This window comes from Mya arenaria, chromosome 10, assembly GCF_026914265.1.
Source record: "Mya arenaria isolate MELC-2E11 chromosome 10, ASM2691426v1".
NCBI lineage: Eukaryota > Metazoa > Mollusca > Bivalvia > Myida > Myidae > Mya > Mya arenaria.
This window is the reverse complement of record NC_069131.1, coordinates 69,024,224-69,042,957: the sequence shown is the minus strand read 5'-3', so window position 1 is coordinate 69,042,957 and position 18,734 is coordinate 69,024,224. Positions and strand designations below refer to the sequence as shown.

General features: G+C 35.0%; 1 protein-coding gene and 1 long non-coding RNA gene across 4 annotated transcripts in view; both read right to left on the bottom strand.

The window, feature by feature from the left end:
- Positions 1-1,633: 1,633 nt before the first annotated feature.
- LOC128205856 (uncharacterized) overlaps positions 1,634-18,734 on the bottom strand; it is a 191,061-nt gene continuing 173,960 nt past the window's right edge. The window contains exons 1-5 of one of the 2 annotated variants that reach the window (XR_008256343.1): positions 3,914-3,993; positions 3,333-3,463; positions 2,774-2,868; positions 2,193-2,323; positions 1,634-1,728 (exon numbers count right to left, since the gene is read on the bottom strand). This is a non-coding gene — a long non-coding RNA (uncharacterized LOC128205856). Of the gene's footprint in view, positions 1,729-2,192; positions 2,324-2,773; positions 2,869-3,332; positions 3,464-3,913; positions 3,994-18,734 lie in introns of those variants that run through there. The other variant, XR_008256342.1, reaches the window with a different exon arrangement.
- On the bottom strand, positions 14,059-16,748 carry LOC128205852 (interferon alpha-inducible protein 27-like protein 2A). Of its 2 annotated transcripts, none has more exons than XM_052907870.1 (3): positions 16,689-16,748; positions 14,675-14,802; positions 14,059-14,346 (listed from the first exon to the last, which is right to left on the bottom strand). In XM_052907870.1, the coding sequence occupies exons 1-3, from the start codon at positions 16,693-16,695 to the stop codon at positions 14,212-14,214; spliced, it is 270 nt and encodes an 89-aa protein (XP_052763830.1). In that variant the 5' UTR covers positions 16,696-16,748; the 3' UTR covers positions 14,059-14,211. The 2 variants fall into 2 exon arrangements, with proteins under 2 accessions (XP_052763830.1, XP_052763829.1); XM_052907869.1 differs by lacking the exon at positions 16,689-16,748 and adding an exon at positions 16,300-16,362.

The window sequence follows — 18,734 nt, the reverse complement described above, 5'->3', positions numbered from 1 at the left end:
AGAGTGACATTGACCTAGACCATAACTCTAGGGGCCCAAAACACAATCTCAGAAAAGGTCTCTATAAACTCTTCATATATACCAAGTTTGGTCTATTTATTTCAAACCTAGCTAAAATTATTCCATTCATAAGGTGACTTTGACGCTGCCTTCCACCAGCCGCCTGAACAATGACGCAAGTCTACATACAAATAACTGGTTTTCCCTTTATGAAAATGTGGTTAAGAATATATATAAAAATGTGCCTTTCAAAGGATATAAAAAGAAAAATTGAAAACAAAAGTCATTCCCATAATTTGTATTAAGGGTTAAAATGGAGTTATGTTCCTTGTTCTAAGATGGTCGTCAATAATTATGCAAAGTATTAAGGGCATTGAATGAAGGGTATAGACTTTTTTTAATAAATCCCAACTTGCCCTACAACTTTAACCTGCCCTTTAACTTTAACCTGCCCTAAAACTTTATCCTAAGTCAATTAGGGGCCATAACTTGTATTAAGGATAATATGGAGTTATGTAACCTCATTGTGTGATGATCCTAAACAATTGTGTGAAGTATTAAGTCAATTCAATTTAACCTGCCCTAAAAGTTTAACCCAAGTCAATCAGGGGCCATAACTTGTATTAAGGATAATATGGAGTTATGTAACCTCAAAGGAGTGATGGTCCTGAACAACTGTGTGAAGTATTAAGTCAATTGAACAAAGGGTATAGAAGTTATTAATAAATATCCCAACCTGTCCTAAATCTTTAACCGAAGTTCAATAGTCAATCAGGGGTCATAATTTGTAAAAAGGATGATATGGAGTTATCTAACCTCATTGTGTGATGGTCATGAACAACTATGTTAAGTATTAAGTTAATTGAATGAATGTATTGGACTTCTAAGTGAAAATCCCAACTTGCCCTAAATTGCAATTTCTAACCGGACGCTGACGCTGGGCTGAGTAGTATAGCCCTCCTAATTCTTCGAATAATCGAGCTAAAAACTATATTCCAAGGCTTATCATAAAACTTTTTTTTTGCAATTTTGCTCAAATATCAGGCACAAATTCATCTCATATTATAAGAAAGATAAGTGTACCTATTTCAGTCACTGGTTGATCAACGGAGGCATCCACATCATCAGCATCCACATCATCAGCATCCACCTCATCAGTATTCACATCATGGCACTGTCCAGCTGCAATACAAAAACAACACATCACTGAAAAGTGACAGAAGCATCAAAAACAAAACAAGACTATACGTTATGGTATTTACCATGGAAGAAAAACTACTGAATACAGTGCAGTGTGAATGACCTCCAACTGAGGACAATTCTAGCACAAACACCTCCAATTGAGGACAAATTAATATCTTTGAACAACACATAAAATTATTTCGTATAAGTCTCTAGTATCTAATTCCTTTAACTCTAGGCACTTCAAACAGTTCTGTCTCATAAGATAGGAGGGACCTCTACTGAAAGTATTTGATAGAACCCCCACTGAAGGCCAATATCAAAACACTGCAACTTCTAGTTAAGAAAAAAACTATATTCCTCTAGGCTTATAATAGAACAAAAAATAATTGCAATTTTACTCCAATAACAGGCACCCATTCATCTTATATTATAAGAAAGATTAAAGTACCTATTTCAGTCCGGAGGCATCCACATTATCATCACCCACATCATCAGCATCCACATCATCAGTATCAACAGTATTCACATCATGGCACTGTCCAGCTGCAATACATAAACATCACATCACTGAAAAGTGACAAAAGCATCAAAAACAGAACAAGATTATACATTATGGTATTTACCATGGAAGAAAAACTACTGAATACAGTGCAGTGTGAATGACCTCCAACTGAGGACAATTCTAGCACAAACACCTCCAATTGAGGACAAGTTATTACCCTTGGACAACACATAAAACTATTTCATAAATATCTCTAGCATTTAATTCCTTTTATGCTAGGAACTTCAAAGTCAGTTCTGTTTCATAAAACTGGAGACACCTCTACTTAAAGTGTTTTATAGCAAACCCACTGACGACCAATATTTAACACTTTGCAACTGTTAGACCTTTAAGAAAAAAACTAAATTTCAAGGCTTATAATGGAACAAAATTTAATTGCAATTTTACTTAAATATCAGGCAACCATTCATCTCATATAAGTAGAAAGGTAAGTGAAAAAGCGTACCTCTATTAGTCCCTGGTTGATCATCCGGGGCATCTACATCATAAATATCCACATTATCAGCATTATATCATCAGTATGAACAGTATCCACATCATCAGTATGAACAGTATCCACATCATGGCACTGTCCAGCTGCAATACAAATAATCACATCACTGAAAAGTGACAGAAGCACCAAAAATAGAACAAGATTATACATTATGGTATTTACCATAGAAGAAAAACTACTGAATACAGTGCAGTGTAAATGACTTCCAACTGAGGACAATTCTAGCACAAACACCTCCAATTGAGGACAAATTAATACCTTTGAACAACACATAAAACTATTTCGTATAAGTCTCTAGTATCTAATTCCTTTAACTCTAGGCACTTCAAACAGTTATGTCTCATAAGATAGGAGGGACCTCTACTGAAAGTATTTGATAGAAACCCCACTGAAGACCAATATCAAAACACTGCAACTTCTAGTTAAGAAAAAAACTATATTCCTCTAGGCTTATACTAGAACAAAAAATAATTGAAATTTTACTTCAATAACAGGCACCCATTCATCTTATATTATAAGAAAGATTAAAGTACCTATTTCAGTCCGGAGGCATCCACATTATCATCACCCACATCATCAGCATCCACAGCATCAGTATCAACAGTATTCACATCATGGCACTGTCCAGCTGCAATACATAAACATCACATCACTGAAAAGTGACAAAAGCATCAAAAACAGAACAAGATTATACATTATGGTATTTACCATGGAAGAAAAACTACTGAATACAGTGCAGTGTGAATGACCTCCAACTGAGGACAATTCTAGCACAAACACCTCCAATTGAGGACAAGTTATTACCCTTGGACAACACATAAAACTATTTCATAAATATCTCTAGCATTTAATTCCTTTTATGCTAGGAACTTCAAAGTCAGTTCTGTTTCATAAAACTGGAGACACCTCTACTTAAAGTGTTTTATAGCAAACCCACTGACGACCAATATTTAACACTTTGCAACTGTTAGACCTTTAAGAAAAAAACTAAATTTCAAGGCTTATAATGGAACAAAATTAAATTGCAATTTTACTTAAATATCAGGCAACCATTCATCTCATATAAGTAGAAAGGTAAGTGAAAAAGCGTACCTCTATTAGTCCCTGGTTGATCATCCGGGGCATCTACATCATAAATATCCACATTATCAGCATTATATCATCAGTATGAACAGTATCCACATCATCAGTATGAACAGTATCCACATCATGGCACTGTCCAGCTGCAATACAAATAATCACATCACTGAAAAGTGACAGAAGCACCAAAAATAGAACAAGATTATACATTATGGTATTTACCATGGAAGAAAAACTACTGAATACAGTGCAGTGTAAATGACTTCCAACTGAGGACAATTCTAGCACAAACACCTCCAATTGAGGACAAATTAATACCTTTGAACAACACATAAAACTATTTCGTATAAGTCTCTAGTATCTAATTCCTTTAACTCTAGGCACTTCAAACAGTTCTGTCTCATAAGATAGGAGGGACCTCTACTGAAAGTATTTGATAGAAACCCCACTGAAGACCAATATCAAAACACTGCAACTTCTAGTTAAGAAAAAAACTATATTCCTCTAGGCTTATACTAGAACAAAAAATAATTGAAATTTTACTTCAATAACAGGCACCCATTCATCTTATATTATAAGAAAGATTAAAGTACCTATTTCAGTCCGGAGGCATCCACATTATCATCACCCACATCATCAGCATCCACAGCATCAGTATCAACAGTATTCACATCATGGCACTGTCCAGCTGCAATACATAAACATCACATCACTGAAAAGTGACAAAAGCATCAAAAACAGAACAAGATTATACATTATGGTATTTACCATAGAAGAAAAACTACTGAATGCAGTGCAGTGTAAATGACTTCCAACTGAGGACAATTCTAGCACAAACACCTCCAATTGAGGACAAATTAATACCTTTGAATAACACATAAAACTATTTCGTATAAGTCTCTAGTATCTAATTCCTTTAACTCTAGGCACTTCAAACAGTTTTGCCTCATAAGATAGGAGCGACCTCTACTGAAAGTATTTGATAGAAACCCCACTGAAGACCAATATCAAAACACTGCAACTTCTAGTTAAGAAAAAAACTATATTCCTCTAGGCTTATACTAGAACAAAAAATAATTGCAATTTTACTCCAATAACAGGCACCCATTCATCTTATATTATAAGAAAGATTAAAGTACCTATTTCAGTCCGGAGGCATCCACATTATCATCATCCACATCATCAGCATCCACATCATCAGTATCAACAGTATTCACATCATGACACTGTCCAGCTGCAATACAAAAACATCACATCACTGAAAAGTGACAAAAGCATCAAAAACAGAACAAGATTATACATTATGGTATTTACCATGGAAGAAAAACTACTGAATACAGTGCAGTGTGAATGACCTCCAACTGAGGACAATTCTAGCACAAACACCTCCAATTGAGGACAAGTTATTACCCTTGAACAACACATATAAAACTAGTTCTTAAATATCTCTGGTATAAAATTTCATTTAAGCTAGGCACTTCAACCAGTTTTGTCTCATAAAACTTGAGGCACGTTTACTGGAAGTTCTTTATAGCACACCCACTGACAACCAATATTATAACACTTTGCAACTCCTAGCATATTTCAAGCGTATCATAGACAACAAAAATCTTCAATCACTTATGCTTTCTCAAACCAGAGGACAATTCAATACAATTTAACAGAGCAACCTTGGAGTTTACCAATTGCACTGACTGCAAATAAAAACTTTCTAGTAATTTAAATTGTAAACAAAACATGTACGTTATACCAAAGAATTACTCTTTATTTAAAATAAAGGTTGGGGCATGAATGTGAACAAGCATGCAAAGTTTCAAAGCCAGATGTCAATGGACTTTGAAAATATTTGAGGTGGTACGTAAACTTTAACGTAAATTCTAAGAAGAAAAAGGGGCATTTTTTTTTCAAAATGCTTGATAAAGTTACCTCTTCCTGTGTACAGGTTGGGGGAATGGTGGTGAACAAGCGTGCAAAGTTTCGAAGCCATATGTCAATGGAAATATTTGAGGTGGTACACAAACTTTAATATAAGTGGTTACGCCGACGCTGCTGCCGACGCTCGGGTGACTAGGATATCTCTCCTTATTCTTTGAATAGTCAAGCTAAAAAATCATTGGTTAACACCTTATGCTGGAGCCTGAACTATAACTTTCTGCCAACAAAGTTATGTCCTGTTATACATGTAAAATAGGTGAGTATGTATTTTCCCCAATTCTGCGACAATATTTTCCTTTAGATTGTCCTATTTATGAAAAAAACATTTGATAGAAATCAGGTAAGAATTGGCCAAGAAAAAAACTTTGTCTGCAATAAAATAATTAATTATGCCTCCACTAGAATATGTGAATGCAAATGTTTATATGGCACATCATCACTTACATTCATTTCTACTTTGATAATAATTATATTTTGCATTTTTTTATTATGCTTCCTTGTTTTAAATAGTATTCTATTTTACAATCAATTATTGGTTACAATCAATTGATTAGATATTGGCTGTAATTGGAAAGCTGTTGCTATTTATATACTGTTTAACTGTTATATATAACAGTAAGTCACTCTAAGCTGAATTTTATGTATTTTATCGGATATACATGGTAAAGACTGATTTAGACTCTTAGATTGTTTTTTTAAAAGAAATAAAAAAAATACATTATATCATATCTTGCTTTCAACCGGCTATTGGTAACATTCAATCGTATTTGGAGTTTTTTATAAAGATGAAATTAAACAAAATGTACGCCGTTAAATATGATATTGTTTTGGACTTCTGCTACATAAACAATAAATCTGACTGCAAAACAACCATGTATCTTAAAGATAAGTGTTTAACATCACATCAGTTCACATACAACTTCTGAGCATAAGCGACAGTAAATTTTGGACATATAGATCTATATTATTTTTGATTTTGATTGTTTTAATTCCTAATGACCACACTTGACTTAAACATTAAAATTAGAAAGTTAAGATTAGTCACTGTACCCTAAACAGAATAATTTTGCATTCACAGTCACCTGACATAAAAAAAATCGGGTCAGGATTCTTTGTCGGTAGGGTTTGGTTGTCTTGAAAACCTATTCAAATCATATTGTAGTTTATTTTTCAGAAAGCTACACGTTTGCTAAGGCCAAATAAAAAAAATAGGTCTGTTTCAGGTTACCCGACCGACCCTATTTTTTCCCGCCGACCCTAACCTATTTTTCCCTGAAAAAAATGTGATTTGGGTACGAAATGCATTTGTTATGAAATGTATGTACGTAAAGTTGACAATATTAGAGTTGGATTTTTGAATGTATTTACCGTACTTCACCTTAGAGTTCGGACACCTTAAAATAAGTAATTTTTCGCTCTACGAATTTATAGAAAATAACCATTTTTACATTTTATTTACATGTATGGTAAACCTGCCTTTTTTCTTCATGTCTGCATTTTACCACTTATTAATTTATCCGTAGTTATCAATGGTTATTACGCCTATAAGACACTGTAGCTCCTTCATCAAGATGATTAAAATCCCATTCAACACCATTTTATACATGCATTGAAATGAATAAACACCTTTTATCGGCTTCAGATCAAACAGTCACATTGTGTGACATCACATAACTCAGTTATACCCACGAGGATCTCATGGAGAGCATGGAAATTGTTATGCAGGATTAATGTGTCTGGGTTTTTTTTTATTGTAACTTAAGTATTGCATTTATAACTTTAATTCCTCACATTTAATAGTTACCTGTATCATTGAATGTGTTGACTTTATTGTTTATATGCCAAGAAATCCTATCCAATTTTCGATTAAGAAGGAAACCCCTGTATGCCAGCATATACCTGGATTTTAGCAGCATATGCATTATGTTCCATTCAGTGGTTTTGTGCTAAGGGTTAAAGGGCTGGCTTGGTTCTCCATGAAATTTTTACAGCTAATTCATTTCATTTAATGGCCATTACGACCAGCATGAAATTCAGGGGAGCAATAATTTTGGTCATTTTTCGTAAAAATCTTTCTATAGTGAAGAATGGTTCTTAGATTTAACGCTTCATCTCATTTTGTTTATTACGACACTTGTCAAAAATAAAAATAAAAATTCAATAATAGTTTATTATTAAGTATTGACATGATTTTCTTAACTATAAAAAGGATAATTATTAATTAACTAAGCTAAGCATTACATCTTTGATATTGTTTATGAACAATCTCCTTGATAACAATATTTAACTATCTAAACCACACTCTTGTTATTATGTTTAATTATGTTTAAAGATTGAAAACATCAAGTACAAATGTACTAACTATATTTCTTAGTTCCCCGACAGCTAAATATTTTCCTCACGCCGGCCAAATCCTAATAGCCTCTTATAGAACAATACCGTAATCAAGTCGTTTAATTTAACAACTTGAGTACGGTATTGTTCTATAAGAGGCTCTTAGGATTTGGCCGGCGTGAGGATGTTTTTTTGAAACAAATAGAATCACAAACCCCAGTCAAACTTATCAACTTCTGGCTCAAATTGTTATGACTCATGTATATTTAATAAAATGATACCGGGGAGTTGTTTATCTGTGGATGTCGAAAATCTGCTTAAAGGGGCTATACTCCGTATGATAAAATAGCAGAAAAAAAGAGAAATTTTTCGAAAACTGACATAAACTTGGCATCGATGTGTACAATGCATTAAAACTTACTAACTGAAGAACCCGGTCTCCGACACATTTTTTTTTACATTTTGGTACTTTTTTTACAATTATGATAAAGCGTAACACAGTCCATTAGATAATTGTCCTGAGATTCGTTACAGAAGAAAACTTTTTTGGTGCGAATCTGGTGTACAGTCCCTTTAAGGGTTCATTGTACTTTGCGCTCATTATAAATAGATAAATGAAGGGTCTTCACATTGATACAAAAAGCTTAGTTCCTTCATTCACAGCAACATATAGTTGATTAACGCAATATTAGCAGCATCAGTAGAAGTTATATGATAGTTAGTAGAAGGAATAGTAGTAGCTGTTGTTGTAGAAGTGGCAACAACAACAACAACAATTCAGCAGGAGCGGCAGTAGTTTTAGGGGTATCATCATCATCATCATCATCATCATCATCATCATCATCATCATCGTCATCGGTGGTGGTGGTGGTGGTGGTTGTGGTGGTGCTGACGGTGGTGTTGTGGCGGTGGTGTTGACATTGGCAATAGCAGAAGCAGTAGTGGTAGTATCAACAACAATAGCTGCAGCATTACCACATGTATTACTAAGACTTAAGAGCACACGTATTAAATGACCAACATAGTCGGTTCTGTTCGGTGGGGTTAAACACCTATTTACAGTAACGATCGTCAATATTTTACAGAAAAGGAGTCACTCAAGGACAGCGACCATTGTCGTGAGTTTATGTCGGTCAAAATATATTTCACAGGTCACGGTATGAAGACAATGCCAGATGAACACAAAACTAAGCATTTTTTTAGATTGAAACATTGCAAAAACAAATCCCAATCAGTTATACGAAAATGCATTTTAACCGCCTCAGAATGTATTCATGATAATATGAACAAAATTGAAGTAAATTTAACATTCGGAGATTCAGTTTCGCCAATGTGATATATTTTTTCAAGTTTCGTTTGTATTTCCCATTTTCCATGGTGTATACGTATACTTACAAACTCAATATTTTTTACAGTGAAAAAAACACAACAAAGCTTTAAAAATGAACAATAAGAGTGTGTGTTTTTGTTAAAAAAATGTGAACCCAATAAATCTGACATTTTAAAATCAATATCCATACGCTTAGTTTAGCATACCCTTAAATATAATTCGACCTATGAGACGGCCAGATTCATATATAATGTAATATAGGTTACATTTTCATTCCAAATAAAACGGTTGGTTAAGCATACCATTTTCATTAACATCTGTCATATGTCTAAAACGATAATGTTACTCATTAAAAACAACATATTTTGGTTTAAGAATAAGTAAATAATAAGGTTTACTAAATTAAGAACTCTGTAATTATGTCTAACACTTGATACTTCTTCACGTCTTTCTGGGCAAAATTTAATACATTCTTCCAAATCTTGACCCAAACTACAGCAACTCCCTAGATATGAAAACATGATTAAACACATGGTCAGATTCTCGGTCAATTAGGGGTTAATGTGTAGCTGAAATTGTCTCTTGTGTAGAAATGAAAAGTGGAAAAATTGGCTGGTATTTCTTGGCATGATTGATGTTTCAATGAGTATTACTGTACGATTATTGCTTCATAAAGTCTATATTAAAAGTGTGATACAAGTTTCAAAGTTAATTGGCGGATCGTTTTACAAACATGTTATGTCTGTGTTTTCTTAATCTCTGCATTGCCCTTGTTGTTTCTTTAATCCTCCATTAAATATAGCACACATCCTTTTCACCAGGCAATAAATCGTTTAGGATGGGTAGTAACCAACTAACTTATCACAGTGATGTATACGGTTAGGTAATCTAGCCAGGCATTGAAACGATAAAGATCAATAATTTTTGTCTGTGAGACTTAGTAACTGTAAAAGTTCAGTCGATGTCCTTTGGGTGTCCGAAAATTAGGTACCTAAAATAAATTATTTTTGAAAATAATAATGGATGTCCGAATTTATAGAATGTCCGAACTCTTAAGGTGAATTACGTTTGTGCTTGTGTGGCAGGTATGTTTCAATTCTTGAACTATATTTTCTTGTCAGATACAAATGTGTCAGATACCGACTTTCGGATTGATATGTCAGACTTAAGTGTGCAATTTTGGCAATAAACCTGCATGCTACTTGTTCTTCAAACCTGAACCCCCAGGTCCTCTTGACTGCATTGAGGTTTCCTTGGCTGATGGCTTATATGGTAAATTTGCTGTCCCACTCTTCATGTAATTATGTTTCAGGGAGGTTAGTATTCTACAGAGGGTGATTGAAAGCAAACGGGTGCATAAAGAAAAGTAAAACCGTTCCTGGAAAGTCTTAAATAATAGCAGAGTGGTGTACCATAACTTAGTTGAAATCCAACCATCATTGTCAAGAGTATTTAACCAGACAAATAAAGAATGTTTCCTTTGAAGCATGTAACATGTTTAAAAACTACTGATAAACCTGAAAATTGATGACTTTTATTTTTGTTACTTTCTGAGTCAACAGTTACTGAAATCAATATATAAAAAAAAAAAAAAAAAAATCCGACCTACCTACCCTATTTTTTTAGCAGTGTTACCTGAAACACACCTATTTTTTTATTTGGCCTAACAGAAGTCGTACCAACACAAACTCACACCAATACGAGTCGTGCAATATACGGACAGGTCGCCCCACTTATGTATTATATAGGCTGTATGGGTAGATTCATATAAGTAGCTTGTCATATAGACTTTATATTAATTTACCTTCATAAATTCTTAATCAATAAAATACCTTTAAAAAAGATATCCAATAAATATTGTAAAATTTGACAGAAATAATATGTACTACCGTTATAATCCATATGCGAGGCGACTTCTCTATATATATGGTGAGACTTCATAGTAGTACTAGTTTGTGTTGGTACGACGGCTCTTGTAATCACGTGTTTCATGCATGGTTGTTAGCTACAAGCATGATTGTATGCTGGTCTAAAAAAATAGACGTGTTATACAGGATTCTTCCAATACCTAACGTCTAAACGGGTTTGTGCAAAAACAGGGTTTTTTTGAAACGTATTGAAATTTTATTTCGAGAAGAATTTTGTTTAAAATAGGTAATAAAGGTTTATATTCATATTTTACCATATAAGTGCAAATATATTTTGCACAAAAAAAGCATTAAATTGCAATAAAACGAAACTTGACTAACACATACTACAATTATGCAAAGCTTAACAACAATGCATTGTTAAATTAAACCACAAAGGTTACACTTGAATTATTTTTAGACAATACCTTTCTCTTATTACACTTAATGCACCAGTCAATTGTAACCTCGGCCCCCAAGGTCCGGGGGTATACCGGGGATAGCCGGGGAAAAGGGCTGTGTTTTTATTTTCCAGGTGCCCCCGAAGGGCCGGGTGATCGCGATGGTTTAGTCATAACGTCAAATTTAGTGGATATTGGGCCTTATATAGAGTCTCTGGGGTGCGGGGGCATTTGGCCGGCGTTTAACAATCAGTTCGTCCCCGCAAGGCGGGGATTTTACCCGGGGTTTGCTGGAATGAAAGTCAAAGTCCTGGCTATTCCCTTGGACCTGGGGGGGGTGGGGTGGGGGGCGTGGTTACAATTGGCTGGTGCATAAGTGTTTCATGAAACCAGTCATCGATATTAGACTTTTGGATGAACAAGCCTGAATTATTAAACCTTTGCTTGGCATCAATTTTTTTAACAAGCCCTGCTATATACAATTCAGAATGTAACAAGCCCGGAAGACATTTTTCCAATGCAGGGGTTGCTAATTCATATTGATCTGTCAACAAAGCATCACCAATTTGAACTACCTAGCAGGTGCCCTTTATCTTTCCGCTCAATAAACTTAGCGCTGGGCTCTGTCATTCATGGCTAGGAAAACAACAGGTGGGACATGGACGCTTAGGGTCGCCAAATAAAAACCGTCTCTGAAGACTGAAGCTAACATTCATCAACGTACAATTATTTGGTCTAAGATGTATGCTAAGCATAATGCTTTAATGCACTGCTTTTGTAGATACATAAGCTTTAATAAATTAAACCATTCAAAAATAACAACTTGCGAATAGCTGGTGTTTAAACATAACAGCTGAGCAACTTAAATCTTGTTTTGTTCATTTTTACAAGGATACACTGAATGTCTCCGAAAACTCGTCGTGTTGACATATAATAATTCTTTAAATTAGCATAAAAAATGAAATAAATTTCTATTTCAAAGAAAAGTATATAGTTTCTTATATAAACAGCTAATGGGCACATCATAATTGTAGAAACCATCACTGTATCTCCATTTTAATGAAATTTTCCGTTTCCGGGTCAGACATCGCGAAAACATATGACACTCTCAAAAATCAATCGAAGTAAACAATGACCCTTCTGACCTCCAACTGAGGACAGTCCATTTTTATGATTTTATTTTTCGTTTAAGTCATAAAACGAACTTTGAGACTACCTTAAAAAAATGCCAAATGAGACCGTCATCAGTTGGCGGTAATGGTCTCAATCGCACGCACGCACGAACGCACGCACGCACACGCACACACACACACACACACACAGACAACCAGACAGGCATACATACAGACTCACACACACACACAGACAGACAGACATACATACATACAGACTCACACACACACACACACAGACAGAAAGACAGACAGGCAGAGATACAGACTCACACACACACAGACAACCAGACAGGCAGACAGACAGACAGACAGACATATTTATTTTGGGAATGAGAACATAACATGGCCAATCAAAACAGCTTGTACAATAAATATAAAAAATATCACATCCATGCAAATACGACTGATCCATGCCTTGCACATCAGCACCAAGGATAACTCAAAATAGGGTCACAGAGAACCCGTATTTCCATTGAGGACCTTAAAATACCAATGCGGATTTATTGTGCACTTTTTGAAAAGAATAAACAAACCTACAAAACTTCAATTAGTCGGAATTTAATTTATGCACTATTTTGATTTGCAAACCGACCTGATTAAACTTCAATAAATTTTGTTCGAGTTACTTTATAATTTAATAATGATATTGCTTTGGTAGCTGATTATTGCAACACAACCAAGCCATATCTTTAATCTGCATTGTCTTTCTGTAAAAACATTATATCGAAACATGACAGATACTTTCGTTTTGAGCAGATGTTGCCTTAAATAACGAACTATTAAATCGGAAAGATTGTAAGTGACATTAAGTCAAAAAGCTGATAAACCCTTTGGACTTTCAACCTTATACATTGTAAATATACTGTATTCAAACTGTTTGTCATAGAATGTCACGATTGGACGTATATAATTGCAATGAAAGAGCCATTGCAGTAGTACAACATGGATGCAGGTCATATTCACCTGAAACGAATTACGATATCATTGCGACCAACAGAAGTACCTTCCCTGAAACTGCAATACTCCATTATTGGTGTAATTATTATAAAAAGAAGGCAAAGCAGTTTGTAACTTTACACACAATGGAATAACCTTTCTAGATACCTACCTACACAAAGCAATGTATATGTTTCTGATTGAGAACTTTATGCACAAGAAGAAGACAAATTTCAAGAAAAGAAAACAAATGCAAGATATCGCCAGTATTATACACTTGTTATACTAACTCATAATAATATTTCCTATTTCAAGAGTAAAGGAAAGTATACGCATATCATATACAGTTACATTAACGATCAATACATTGGGAGGGCTACAAATTGTCTAATCAAAGGTAGGTCTCTTAACAAATAAATATAAAATGCAAAATTTTAGCAGCATTACGGGAGTATGTCAGTATTTCGAATCACCTTAATTGTTTTTACTATCATTCAGTTATGAGCAACATACTTTGTATAGAAAACAGCGTAATTAAGCGACGGTTACTAAGTGCAGATTATCGGAGGTCATGGCAAATATTAACGCGTAAATGTTTAGCCACGCCTTCTCTAGACACTCATTGGTCAGTCGGTTATCACCCCACGAGTTTGACTGACAGACCGTGTCATGTTAATTGCATTGAAAGATAAATGGCTTTATTTGTTTTTTAACATATATTTATTACACAAAAAACAGACACAATGCAGAAGTATTGTTTAAATCTCAATCAATGCAAACATTTGTTAGTTCCATCTTGTTCCATCTTGCACTTAGAATTGTCCGAAATCAAAGAAAGCCAATGCAGTTTCGAAGACTGTATTCACTGACAGCTTATTTCAATGAACTTCCCAAAGCACCTACAGCCGCTCCACCAACAAATAAGGCAGCCTTTGTCCCGAGAGCTAAACCCGCCGCTCCTGCGCTCTGCGCAAGCGCAAAGAAACTTCCGGATACCACGGCTGGTCCCTATAATTTTGTAATGCAGGTTAAAGTTCACAAAACTATTAATTGAAATAATTTGAATCAATTATCAGAGTTAGCTTATATTTGACCTACTGACCTCTTTTTGACCCGAAATAAAAAAAATAAACTTAATTGTATGGCTGTATCGAGATTTTTCCGTGGGGTGATGTTGCTTTATTCTTGTTTAGATCTCTGAACAGAACAGGTGTGTTGACCACACTGCTTGTCCCTGTAGTCTGTTTTGGAATACAGTTTTAACAAGACTAAGATTAATAAACACACACATTGAAAAACACATAACAAGGTACCAAATGTATGCAAATTTACAAACCTGAATACCAGCCGCGATAGACCCAGCAACGACGCCGGCTGACCCAAACCCGAGGGCGCCTAAAGCAACAGGGACACCAACCATTGCTGCAACACCTGCGGTCACGCCAACTGCTGCACTCCAAAATTCTAAATGGGAATGATATTCAATGCAATAAGTTTTTATTTAGTGCTTAGGTTGCTTTAAAAGATTTAAGTTGCATCATAGTTCAAAATTACGTATGACATATCCCGTATGTTTTGAACGAACTAATAATTGTGTTATGCATCAAATCTTTGGATAATGATTGGTGCTTGTGATAAGATATATGAACAGTCCATTCTCCTGTGTCCAAGATGCGTACTTGGAACCTATTGTTCAATAGATTTTTCACTTAAGCTGATTTCTCCCCATATTGACCTTAAATGAGTCAAATTTATCGGAACTACCAAATCAATAATGTATTGAGACATTGAAGTGATTGCAGCTATTTTAAACTAGAACTCAGCGAATCGCATGTGTCGCCTGACGAATTATTTACTGTCGACAAGCTGTTAGATTGGCATTTTATTCATTTATAGACAATGATGTTGCCATTTAACTTTCAAGTGTAGATGGCATTTGAACTGAAGGTAACAACGTTAAGCTGGACAAAAATTAACAACGAAAATTAACAAAGGGCAATTACTCTAAAAATATGGGGGCAAGAGTCACGGTTCTCGTGCACTGTGCTTGCCCTCAATGAGATCTATCTACCTATTAAGATTCAGGTTCATACCTCTTATAGTTTATGATATATGCCCCTAACAAAATTTAAGCTTGCAAATTAACAAAGGGCAATAACTCTAGATATATAGATGCAAGAGTTACGGTTCTTGTGAACTGCACTTGCCCTCAATGAGATCTATCGAGCTATGAAGGTTCAAGTTGATACCTCTTATATTCTTCAAGATATGCCCCGCACAAAACTTTAAACATGAATATTAACAAAGGGCAATTACTCTGAAAATATGGAAGCAAGAGTAACAGTTATTGTGCACTGCACTTGCCCTCAATGAGGTCTATCTACATATGACATTTCAAGTTGATACCACCAATAGTTTACGAGATATGCCCTGGACAAGTGAAAACGGGGCGCGACCGCCGCCGCCGCCGCCGCCGCCACCGCCGACAAAAGTAATCCCTATATGTCGCCTAGTGTCGCGTAATGCCAACGCTCAATTAACTTTCGTGATAGTTCTTAAGTTCACAACCAACAACAGTGGTTTCATTCTTTTACAGCAAGTACTATTGATTTTTGTTATTACTTTAAAGTGTTTCATACGTAACTTTTATGTTACGTGATACTTTAAAGTGTTTATAAATACGTAACTACGTTACGTGACACTAGTCAGGCGACACAAAAATGCATTTTCATAACTAGGAAAAACATTTCTGTAAATGTTTGAATAACTTTCTTATTTGAATAGATATCATCAAGAATACATTGTTGATAAGGTTGTCTGGTGCATTTTGACACAAAGACAAAGTAATAATGTCGACAGACTTTTCCGACAAAAGGTGAATGCTTTTTGATCCCAAATCTTATATAATCTTCGTTTGTTAAGTTTGTTCAACTCCCTAAAACATTTCACCAAGAATCTTACTTTTACTCCTAAAAAGATTGTTCCTCAAAAATAAATAAAACATCAACTTTTGAAACGTTCTGATTTTTGACTTTCCCCACCCACTTTTGCAATGTGGCCGGCTCTTAAACAAGGAGTCACATTATAGTATCAATTACTTATACGTTGAACTCAAATGAGTAATTACGTGAATGCTTTCGAAATAATGGGGCCAGACCCTAAAATCACAAAACTCTTTTTAATAAGTCATTTCTCAATCTCGATTACATCTTATCTTTTCCTCATATAACATGGTCGGTTTCAAAACTACTACTATCATAAAATATTTAAAATTTGTTTTATAAAATCTGTTTAATCACATCAATTAAGACATTATTTCAATCAACAAAAATAATCGATTTAATTCTTACCTGGCATTCTTGAAAATATTATCCGACGTGTTTGATGAAATTACAGTTATGCACGGTTTAACGTTACGGAGACTTCGTACCACTTCAATATCGTACCAGGAGACTTCGTACCATTCGGCTGGAGAGATCGTACCATATATATATATATTGTATAGTTATATAAGTTTTTGATAATTTTTGTGTTTAGAAATGTATAGATAATTGAGAGAATATATATATATATATATATATATATATATATATATATATATATATATATATATATATATATATATATATATATATATATATATATATATATATATATATTGATATACATATACAGTAGTTTACGTGCCAAGAGCGTGTTTTTAAGATTCTGTGTAAGGTTATTAATACTGAATATGAATTGATTAAAACAAAGTGTATAAAAATATACTGATAAGATAATAGCTGTTGAATTTAGGGCAATCGCAGAAGACAGCAGCTACTCGACATTATTAAAGATTAAAAATGGCGGACAGTACAGGCCATTGATTTTATAGCTCAGGTGAAGTTACAGGTGTTTATCGATTCTGTGCACTTATTTCGATTTGAAACTGGATATTGTTGACTATAAACATTCTGACAATATAAATATGGACTCGCAAAGCCTTTCACAAATCCTGGACGATTCCCAGGAGATGGAAAACGAGGATATGTTTGGCGCGGGAGCACCTCCCCCACCCGGTTCCGAACAATGGAAAAAAGTGGAAGCGGCAAAGAAAAAGAGAAAAAGACATTCAACTGGCACGGTAGATCTATCTTCTTTCGAAAACATGAACACAGATGATAAACTTATTGCTTTATTCTCAAAACTTGATGTTGTTGAACAAAACCAAAACAGTATAAATGATTTGACAAAATCAGCCAGTGATTGTAATAAAAGACTAGATGACCAAGATGATAAAATATTGTCATTAGCCTACAAAGTCATTGATTTAGAAACACGTGAGCGTAAGAGAAATCTTCTCATCTATGGTCTTGATGAAGTTCCAGGCAAAGACAATTATGAGGTGATTAATGATTTCATGTACACAAACATGAATCTGAATGCAAATGACTTTTACATTGATAATACCGAACGTTTGGGTAATATTAATCGGCGTAACTCCAATGGCCCACTAAGACGTCCGATCGTAGTCACGTTTAGATATGGCTATGAGGTTGACACTGTGATGAACAAGAGATGTTTGTCAAACATTATGCCCCCCCCCCCCCCTGAGCGCCATGTTGTCAGGATTATATGGACAATTGAATGAAATATGCATGGACCGAAATGACAGCTGATTTGTTGCTGTTTTAAGATTATGACCATTAAAGTGTGAGGATAAAGTGTGTTATGACCGTCATGACCTTTGACTCTATGAACTCAAAATCCAGAGTCATTAGCTGGTCACCAGAAACCTAAATGTCAAGTTTGAGGGCCATGGGTGCAGGCATTGTCAAGTTATCAAAATACAAGTTTTTTTCGTTCAAGGTCACTGTGACCTTGACCTTTGACCCGATGACCCCTGAAATCATAAGGGGTCATCTACAAGTCAGATGCAACTCCAAGTCATGTTTGAAGGCCATGGGTTCAGGCATTGTTGAGTTATCACTCGGACAACCTTTTACCATTCAAGATCACTGTGACCTTGACCTTTGGCTCTATGAATCCTAAAATCAATAAGGGTGATCTACTGGTCAGGCTTAACATCCATGTCAAGTTTAATGATCATAGGTTCAGGCATTGTGGAGATATCAGTGGGGGAAGATTTGTTAACTTTTTTGCATTAAAGGTTACTGTGACATTGACCTTGGCCTGATGACCCCCAAAGTCGATAGGGGTCATCTACTGGGCAGGCCCAACCTTCATGTCAAGTTTGATGACCATAGGTCCAAGAATTGTCGAGTTTGCTTTTAAGGTCACTGTGACCTTGACCTTTGACCCCTAAAATCAATAGGGGTCATCTACTGGTCAGGCCCAACCTCCATGTCAAGTTTGAGGGCCATGGGTGCAGGCATTGCTGAGTTATCACTTGGACA

What these genes read in the sequence shown, in the direction of transcription:
- LOC128205852 (XM_052907869.1), bottom strand. Translation starts at nt 16,342, where the DNA reads ATGTTTTATTTATTTTTGAGGAACAATCTTTTTAGGAGTAAAA. An exon ending in CAATCTTTTTAGGAGTAAAA is followed by an intron (nt 14,803 to 16,299) that starts GTAAGATTCTTG and finishes ATTCCCATTTAG; the next exon opens with AATTTTGGAGTGCAGCAGTT. An exon ending in CTATCGCGGCTGGTATTCAG is followed by an intron (nt 14,347 to 14,674) that starts GTTTGTAAATTT and finishes ACAAAATTATAG; the next exon opens with GGACCAGCCGTGGTATCCGG.